At 39.2% G+C, this 10,325-nt stretch overlaps 1 protein-coding gene across 1 annotated transcript in view; it reads right to left on the reverse strand.

The window, feature by feature from the left end:
- Thsd7a (thrombospondin type 1 domain containing 7A) overlaps positions 1–10,325 on the reverse strand; it is a gene marked incomplete at its 5' end in the record, with an annotated part of 460,951 nt that overhangs the window by 53,878 nt on the left and 396,748 nt on the right. The window contains 2 exons of the mRNA XM_023701405.1: positions 3,604–3,779; positions 3,972–4,150. Coding sequence (XP_023557173.1) covers positions 3,604–3,779; positions 3,972–4,150 — 355 coding nt within the window. The remainder of the gene's footprint in view (positions 1–3,603; positions 3,780–3,971; positions 4,151–10,325) is intronic.

Consider the following 10,325-nt stretch of genomic DNA (forward strand, 5'->3'; position numbering starts at 1 on the left):
TTACTAACAATTTAAATTTTTTATTGAGAATTAGAGGTTTCAAGACTTGCATAGAAATATTTCTTTTATTACAGACATTCCACTTCACAGCACAAATAAATTTAACTGGGTCCATTTTTCAGATAAATATGTATGACAATAAGAATAAAACTTTTTATTTTTTCTGCAGGAAACTAAATTAAAAGAGAAATAATGTGAAATAAATAAATAGAAATAAAGCTGTGTTAAAACTAATGGCTGATCACTTAGGACTTGGAAGTAGGGTGTGAAATTAACCCCATATTGTACATAATGATAGCCTAAATCTTTACAGCCAATCGAAACAAAGCCAAATATCTATGCTCTACATCCATAAAGGCTGTCAGCTGCACATGCAGGGCATGATTTTTATGTAAAGGCACTTTAGAGTAATGAAATAATTATGTTGTTTGCTCAGTGAGAAAAAAAATTCAAAGAAAAAAGTAGATTATAATCCCCTGCGGTCAGGATGACACCACCGTTAAAGAAAACTCCTTAAAATCATTTACGTGATCTCTCACAGCCCAACTTTATTTTCTGCTGTGGACACATGGAAAAGCTTGATGTAACTAATTTCAGAAAACATAATTTTAAGTAGCTCTTTGGAGTTACTTGTGCAAATTTTACTGGGCTAACAATTCAAGTAAGGTGAATGAAATGAACCCGTCACACCCGGGAATAAAAATCTGCCCTCATAGAATGAGACTCTACAGTCACTCACGTAAGCCAGCACACTCAGCTGGAGGTTCTGGATTACAGCAGGACTAACAGGACAGCATTAACCGCTGCCCTACAACTTGTGGGGAGGAAAAGGCTGAGGGATCTGCTGTTCCTCCCAGTGCTTTCGTTTTACTCTTTCACGTTGGAGTGAGGACCAGACAGCTCCCAGCACCCCCTGTGCAGCTGTTTTCAGCCTCACTTAGGCTTGTCCCCTCCCCTTGCAAAGCCCAAGAACGTGAACGAGTGTCCTGGCCCTGTCCAGGGAGGAAGCTTACCCTCCCCTCTCTCTGGCCTTGATATTTAAATGAAAAAACACAGGTAACTAGGTTGGGAAATAAAAAGGCAATAATAGCTTGAGGAATAAAATGATGAAAACTGCTATTTTCTTCTGTAAGACATAAAAGACAATAAGCAGAAGAGAAACACATTCTCAGAAATCAGGCTTTCCTTTTAATGCTCTATTAAGAATCAGTAGTTTTAAGAGTTCTTACCTGTGCCTGGAGCAATGTTCAACAGGATGGAAGAAAAGGAAGACAAAGAAAAATGAGTATGTGTCAATATATCACGAGAACACAAGGAAGTTTCAAGCATGGTTTTCTATACAAAGACTTATTTCTTATAAAGGATTAGAACATTGTTACACTTTAGAAGAAGAAAATCAACTGCTTCCTATGGCTAAAAGTAAAACACAAGAATGGTATTTCAAACAGCTCAGCCAAGCAGAAGCTTAGAGAATAGGATGAAGAAATCCCAGGAAACTGAGCCGACCACTCGGTGCTGATCAGGGAAACTTGATAGCCGACAACTGTGATCCAAACTTTAAGTGGATTTTTATCTCTATACTGATCGATCTGTGGATTGATCCATCCACTGACTGATTCATCTTCATCACTTGCGCTATCTCTTCAGGAGAAAATATGGCTTTGCTCCTTAATTGGAAGACAGACCTCATCATATTTAGGACAATGGATTCTTTTATTTGAAGAATGCGTAACTGTAATAAAAGTTCATACAATGTGCAATTTTTATGTCAGTATAAAATTGCACTTATTCTTTGCTTTTCCTAAGTATTTTACTACCATATAAATCCCTAAAATTTCTGTTCTTATGTAGAACATTTTTGCTCCAAGTTAAATGTTTTGCTCTCCTTGGGTAAGAAGAACATTTATGATCTTCGCCCCCATGTACAGATCTCTTCTCAGGAATGTGAAGCTATTATTCTCATTATTAGAGTTTATAGAACATCACTCTAACCTGTCCACATTATATTTGTACCACTTTAAAAACAGCAGCTGTTTTATTTTATTCTTGTTAGTTCAAGGTTAGTTTTCTGATTTTACTTTTTGAGATCGAATCAAATTTATTTATAGGCAGCAATTTCTTGACATCCTCCCCCAACCCCTAAAAAATTTTATATCTTAAATGATAAACTTTTCTCATACATTCAGCTAACTTTATACTGAAAAAGCAAAACAATGATGGAGACGGAATAAGCTCAGCTGAGTTCCTACCCCCTGCTTTGCAGGGCTTACATAAAATAAATCATCTGCTATCAAGTTTCAATGGTAATTTGTTGACATGTAAATATGAATGCTATACACTTAATCCACTGCAATTTCCTTCTGTCTCTTTAATCTGTAATTAAAACATCACCATAAGGACAAGCTGCTGTTTACCTTTTTCTTCAACTACTGAAAAATCTCTTATTTCATGTAGTAGCCTCATATTTCTTTTAGCTATTTATCTTCAGTGTACTTCCAGCAAGCTGAGAAACAGTACATAAACATCCCTATCAAATTCTGCGCAAATGGGAGGTAATTAGTTTTAGGGTACAAATTTTCATAGCAAAGACAACTTTGCAAAAGGTCCTGGAACTTGGGAATTCATTGTTAAAGAAAATCCTGAGGTCAGCATGGCTCATTTAAACTGTGGCTAAGAGTATCTTACACAAAGACACATCTACAGTAGAAGGAAGTGAGTATGAGTTGAGAGGAATTTTTATTTATTAGCCCTGGGTCATATCTTACTAACAATTTAAATTTTATATTGAGAATTGGAGGTTTCAAGACTTGCATAGAAATATTTCTTTTATTACAGACATTCCACTTCAGTTATTTGATGGCGTATTTGAGTAATTAGAGGCACAGAATTGAATTTTCTTCTTCGGGATAACTGGTTTCAGAAATGTAAAATGCTCCCTGACAAGAAAGCCTGGTCACCAGCAGGTGGCAGCAGGGATGTACGCCATTCGTCCCAGCCGCATTTGAAGGAGCGAGCGAGCAACTTCGGACAACATAAACCATCTGGAAGCCACCGTCCATAAAGCAAATACTGTGAAATTCATACCATTTTGTTAAGTGAAATTCTGTATCACTTTCTGCTTTAATACTATTTTGTGCTCACTTTTAAAACTAAAAATTAAAAAAATAATTGCTCGAGAATTCAATTCTCTAGTCATCCTTTATTTTTTATTTTATTTTATTTTGGTGGAACCAGGGACTGAACTCAGGCCCTTGCACTTGCCAGGGAAGTGCTTATTCCCCTGAGCCATCTCCCCGGCCCCCATCTTTTATTTATTGCAAATTGATTTATGCTTTCTCTAGAGTGTGCTCTTGTTGTTCTGACTAAATTTGGTTTAATTTTGGAAGGAAACGTGCACTGGCCAGCAGCATTTGGAGATCCAAACTGCAGAACTGAGCATTTCTCTGTATTTGGTGATTGTGCATTTGATTGGAACTTCAATTCATACCTCCGCACAGACTACCTGAAATTCATTCTTTGCTAATTCTGAGGTAGGTAAAGCACGATAATTGACTGATAAACACATCACACTTGAATTCGTCAGTTCTCCATTCATCTTCCTACTGTCTGTCTCCCACGGATTGCACGTAATGGCTATTGACCACAGTTATTGAGTCACTCTTCCAAGCTCTAACAAAGGCCCAGACAAAACTGAAAGGTTCCAGCGACTCAGCCGTGTACTCCACCATTTTTCTCTCCTTTGACATACACTCACGTTTATGCACAAGGAGTGTACGGATCTCTGAAGATTTCAGAGATAGTCCGTTCAATTTGAGGTTTTAACACACACGTAATGTACTCAGATATTCTGAACATAAGACAAATTACATTTCCTGCTCAAGAGCGTTTATTTACTGTTCTCTATTTTTGAGAAATAATAACGCCATGTGGATGTCCACAACACTTTCACTCTCTCAGGGTTGAGAAGATACCTGGTTGACATGGTCTAGTTTGGGGCAGGGCCTTCCTCCGTTGTACGGTTTCTCACGCAGCCATTTGGATCGAACCTTCACGCCGCTGCCGCAGGACTTGCTGCAGCGGGACCAGTTGGACCACTCGCTGAGCTTGCAGTCGGAGGGACAGGGGATGATGCAGGCCTCCTCGATGTAACCTGAGCGGAGGGGAAGGAGACAAGAGCCACGTCCTCCGTGTGTCCTTCGCTCCCGCCACCCGCACTCCAGCTCATTCCCAAGGTCCGAGTTTCACTTGACAGCCGCATGCAGATGCAGAGGTGTCTAGCTGTTAGGGACTCAAATTAAATTCTGCAGGAAAATGACACATACATAGAGGGACGCTGTTCAAATAACAGAGCAGCTGCTTAGGATTCGTGCTCAGCAGATTTCAACATTTCTGATTTTCTGACAGCTCGTGTTTAATTGACAATCACCTGTCTGCTGCCATATCATTCTCAGGCTGCCAGAATGTGTACAACAAAATCATATATATATATATATATATATATATATATATATATATATATATCTGCCTGCTCATGTGACACAAGGACTCCAAGGTTTTGGACTCTGTTGAACTTTCCTCCCCAGGAAGGAAACCCAGTCTCCCTCAATCAATATCCACAAAAACCATTTAGCTTAGCTCCTTATGTTTCCCCTTCTTTGAAAAATCAAATCTGAAGAACAAAAATGAAGGAAGTTAAATAAACAACGCCCTGTAGTTTCAGAGAGCTTTCAATTTCAGAGAATCTTCACTTCTATCTAGTTCTCTTTAGAATCCTAGCAATGTATTGTGCTGGGGATATTTGGCAGTCAGAAAATAAAACAAAAGGATCAAGCTCACAAAGGGAGGGATGAGAGAAGTCTGAGGTCTGTGACTGACTGCCTCAAATGACACACCAGTTAAGTTAACACTCTGCTGATTGGTTTGAGGAAGCAGAAACATTTCCTTTTCTTTTTTCTTTTTCCTTTTTCTTTTAAATGTTTAAAAAGTATTTGGCACAGGGTGTCACTAGGCAGCTCAGACTCATAGTGATCCTCCTGTTTCAGCCTCCCCAGCACTGAGATTACAGGCATGCACCACCACACCCGATCTCAGTAGCTGGCTCAGTGTGCCTGGGGCAGGGCCAGCATGGCATGTGATTCTGGGGCTCGAACCCGGGTCTCTGCACTTGCCTAGGCGCGTGCTCAGCCTGCTGAGCTATATCACCGGCCTGAGGAAACATTTTCCATGAATAGCCCTTCAGTGCTAATTTGTTATGTCACAATATCAAATTATTCCTGTTTTTCAAGCAAATACATGGTGAAAATTTGCTGTGGACAATTATAGAGATAGGTCATTTCTTGCATGAGAAAACAGTCCAACTTCTTATTATATGTCAAGAGTAGAGATTCAATTTTAAAATAATTATACTATACAAATTTATACTATGGAATTCCAGGCAGATTGCTATTACAAAGAATCAACAAATGGGATCTCTCCTCATGAAAAAGCTTTTGCACAACAAAAGAAATCACCAACTAAGTGAAAAAACAACCCATGGAGTGGGGAAAAGTTATACCCAGCTGTCCCTCAGACAAAGGACTTCTATCTAAAGCATATAAAGAACTGAAAAAAATCAGAGTGCCCAAATTTAAAGACCCAATCCAAAAATGGGCATTTGAGATGAATATACATTTCTCAGAGGAAGAAATACAAGTGTCAAATTAATATGTGAAAAAAATACTCAACATCATTGGTCATTCAAGAGATGCAAATGAAAACAATACTAACATTCTGTCTCCCTCAGAAAGAATGGCTATCATCAAGAAGTCAACGAATAACAAATGCTAGCAGAGCTGTGGGGAAAAGGGGCCCTTTTCCACTGTTGGTGGGAGAGTAGGCTGGGGCAACCAATGTGGAAATCAGTGTGGAGATTCCTTAAACTATGATTTAAGGTCCCATTTGACCCAGCTATTCCCCTTCTGGTTATCTTCACAAAAGAATTCAACACATCCCACCACAGTGATATTTGTGCACCCATGTTTATAACAGCACAGTTTGTAACAGCTAAACCTTGGAAACAACCCAAATGCCCACAGACCAAGGAATGCATAAAGAAGATATGATTTCTTTACAATATGGACTACTACTCAGCCATAAAGAAGGATAAACTGGAGACTTCTGTAGGTAAACAGATGCAACTCGAGGCCAGATTCATAAGTGAAATAAACACCGATGCAGTCCATTAAACCTGTTCAGGTTTCAACAGTTTTACTTGTTCTCGTGTGTGTGTGTGTGTGTGTGTGTGTGTGTGTGTGTGTGTGTGAATGTGTAGAAGTGAAGTTGTGCAGCATTGTTTTAACACACAGGTAGAAAAAATAAAATCTGAAAGAGAAACAGATTTGTGATGTATTTTTCTATATATTATGTGGTATGCGCTGTTTTATTTTTAGTTTTTAAATTTTTAAATTTTTTTAAATTTTTGTTTTTGGATACAGGGTCCTGCTACACAGTTCAGACTTGCAGTGATCCTCCTGTCTCAGCCCCCCAGTGCTGGGATTACAGGCACGCACCACCATGCCTGGTTCTGGGGCCAGCTCTGCATTTTAGGTTGGCATTTACTTAAAACCCCCTTTTTTGTTTGCTTACACTATATCCAGCCAATAAATTTGTTTCACATATTCCCAGATGTCCTCTGAAAAGACTTCTTATTGGACCAATAATAATTTTTAATTATAATGATTTAATAAGTGGGATCCAACTGTAAAAATGTCTTTCATTACTTCTGAAATCAGTGCATTCCTGTGACCAAATAATTAAAAAGAAATGTAAAAGTATGATGAATTTCAAAAACAATACCAGTAATTTCAAAATATTATCAAATATTTGGTTTTGGCAAAGGACATAGTACTACAAATGTTATTGGAACGTCTCTTGAAACACAGCACATTTGTCCACCTTTATGGAAAAATGATGTCCAAAGTAAATGACGAGGGCTGGCGAGATAGCTCAGCAGTCTAAAGCACCTACGTAGGTAAGCTTGGGCAAGCCTAGGGACTGTGGTCTAATCCCTGGCACCACATGCAGCACCTGCCCCGCCCCCAGGGCGTGCTGAGCTGGCCCCCCAAATGAATAAATAAATAAATAAATAAATAAATAGCTCTTTTATTATTCAGTGATTATAAATGGAAAAGAAAGCACAATGTTTTTCATATCACTACTTCATAGAGTAACAATCAGTGTTTCTTTCCATGAAATCTAGCAGACATAACTTCAGACTGATCACATTACTATGGAAGAAAGCTTAAACCTTATTCTTGATTTTCCGAGAGCCTGCTGCAGAAAACACTTCTCAGGTTAAATTCTATCTGTGAAATTGGCAAAAGATGGAAATCAGGGACCGTTATAGTGTGTGTCTAGTTGTGCCCTCAAAGTGTCATGCAGTCACTGGGGCAGCTTCTGGAGTTTGTGATTAATTCACTATCCAGTGCTGGGATTATGGGTGTGAGCGCTACACCTACCACACTGGGGTAGGTAGCCTGAACGCAAAAGAAGGGAGGGAGGCAGGCTTGCTAGCTGCTGCAGCCACTGCTCTTCTCTTTGGCTTCTGCTGTTTTGCTGTTTTCCGCCTCCAGGAACGGCTGCCCTCTGCCATGTGCCGCTCTGCCTTGGAGCCAGCCGAATATGGACTGAAACCTCCACTAACTGTGAGCTAAATACACTTTCCCTTCCTTGATTTTGGGCGTTGGATATTTCATCCCAGCAATGAGAGAAAAGTCACCGAGACAGGGACTGAGATGAAACAAAACAGCATATTGCTTAAGATCTCATGTTTTATTTTCTGGTGTGTAACAACATTCAATAATTGCCTGTTATGTTTATCTAGCATCATTAAAATCCTTAACACTACTAGAGAACTGCTAGATAAGCATCCCCTGATTTCCTGGCTAAGATCATCTTTGAGGCCAATTAACACCATGCATGGAGCATTGGAAAAGAAACATTTGGAGTATTTTAAGGCTAAATAAACTGGCATCCTACAACAATGCATGACTTTTGCAGAATGGTGGAGTAAAATGAACGGCTGCACAATTAGGAGGTTAAAATTTTTAGCAGTTCAGTAATGAGCCTGACATTTGAGAAAATCAAAGTCTTGACTTCCAATCAGATTTTCTGTATACTGCTTCAAGTTGAAACAAATATAAAACACAAGAAAGCTTAAAGTGTAGCCAGAGGACATGCTACCTTTGAGATACAGGCAATCACCTCATTCAATTGAATTTTGAATTTTCAGATGAAGAGGCTTTCAATAATCTTTATAATTAATTTTTCTGTTAAAAGGTGCATTAGGGCTGGGGAGATAGCTCAGTAAAACAAGCATTTGCCCCCCAAGCACAGGGGCCTGACATCAATCCCCAGTTCCGAAAAAAGAAAAGGTATTTGGGCTGGTCACATAACTCAGTGGATTAAAGTACCTGCATGCAGGCATAGGGGTTGGCGGAGTTTAATCCCCACCCCTGACCTTGGGGCACGCTGAGATGGCAATTGAGGCTGGGTGTGGTGGCAAGTGCCTGTAATCCCAGATCTTGGGAGGCTGTAAACAGGTGGATCACTATGAGTTGATCTATTAGTGAGACCCTGAACACCCTGTAGACCCTTCCCTAAAATACAAAAAAAAAAAAAAAAAAAAGAAAGAAAGAAAAAAAGAAAGAAAGAAAGAAAAGAAAAGAAAAAGAAAAAGAAAGGTGCACTGTGAGTGATTAAAGAATTTATTTTGAAATGCACATGGAAATATTGGATTATATATACCTTTCTAAATGAGTGACTTTGGCACACTGTCTGAATCATCTGGATTAATCTCAAAAGCAAATTCAAAAATCTCTCCTTTTGGGTCACCGAGATAGCTAAGAGGACCAAGTGTTTGCTTAGGTAAGTGCAAGGGCCAAGGTTCAATCCCTGGCACTGCATGCCACACCAGCTGCACCCACAGCACACTGAACCTTTGATGGACTCTGTGTGTGGTGGTGCACACCTGTAATCCCAGCACTAGGGAGTCAGAAATCAGGAGGATCACTATGAGTCCACGCTATATAGTGAGATCCTGCTCATGAAGAAAAACAGCTCTCCTTTTGTTAAATGTTTATTAAATACACATAGCTGCAAAGAGGAACAACAATTTAGGTAGAATTTTGTCTATGCTGATGTTGATAGGCTTTAAAAAATTGCTACATCTTTCCAAATGGACAGAACATTCTTCAGTAATCACATAGACTAGCTGTTAATTTGATAACCCGAGGAAACCAAACTAATTTAGCTATATAAACGCCAGTATTTAGTGTTTTACTAAAACTCATATATTCACAAAAAGTTGGGCATCAACACTGGGCTATTAACTATAATAGTGAATTTATGTAACTATAATGAATGCTATTTATCTTTAAATTTGTTTATCAATAAAGATACATGTATCTACTAAGTACATATACAGTTTTTCAAAAATTTCAATACTTGCAAGAATGATTGTAGTCTTTTGTTCTTACTGTTATTTCAATTTTAGGAGCCTATCCAATAGCCAATGCCCACTCAGACTGATCAGGCGTATCCATGTGTGAAGGCATCAGAATCCTGGGGCTAAGGCCATTTTTTAGAGCAAGTGCTAAAACTTTTTGTATACATTTTTGGCTGATCTTTGTTTCTGTCCCTTAGTTTATAGTTTCTAAGTATTGAAATTTCCGGACAGGCAGGGGATATTTTGTTACTCACAGAGGACTACACCATAAGTGAATTTAAGGTAAAGACTGCAGGAGGTGGGGGCAGACACCCCTGAGCGATTAGTCAAGTGATTAAAGCACTGAGACGTAGCGTATCTGTCCGACTGTCAGTGAGGGAAAGAGTGAATTCAACTACATAGTCTGTAATTCAATCAGTTGTACCTGCGAGAGAGACCCCACTGTGTTTGTTAGTAGTAGTTACCGGAGCTCAGGTGAGCTGTTTGGTGAATACATCAGGGGGACAGGAGGGGGAGGCCTCCTGCCTCTACTAGGAGAGAACTTGAAGGCTGCCTGTGGCTTTGAGCTGGTTCTAACTTCTTTTTACTATCAAAAAAGGGCTATGAAAAAGCATAATATGTTTGAGGTCTATGAGTCACTCTAATGAATTATTAAATGTGAGGCAGAATGGGAATATGCAATTTTGGAGTGAGTTTAGAGGTAAAGTTGGTTTTGGCATCCTTAAACTCATAGCTGGTATCTGAAGTTACAGCAGTCTTGTAAAGTACTGAGTTGGCCTAGTTACCTGTACTAGAATTGTATTGAGCTTAAACACACGCACACACACACACACACACACAC

Source organism: Octodon degus, unplaced genomic scaffold (assembly GCF_000260255.1).
Source record: "Octodon degus isolate 3935 unplaced genomic scaffold, OctDeg1.0 scaffold00135, whole genome shotgun sequence".
Taxonomy (NCBI): domain Eukaryota; kingdom Metazoa; phylum Chordata; class Mammalia; order Rodentia; family Octodontidae; genus Octodon; species Octodon degus.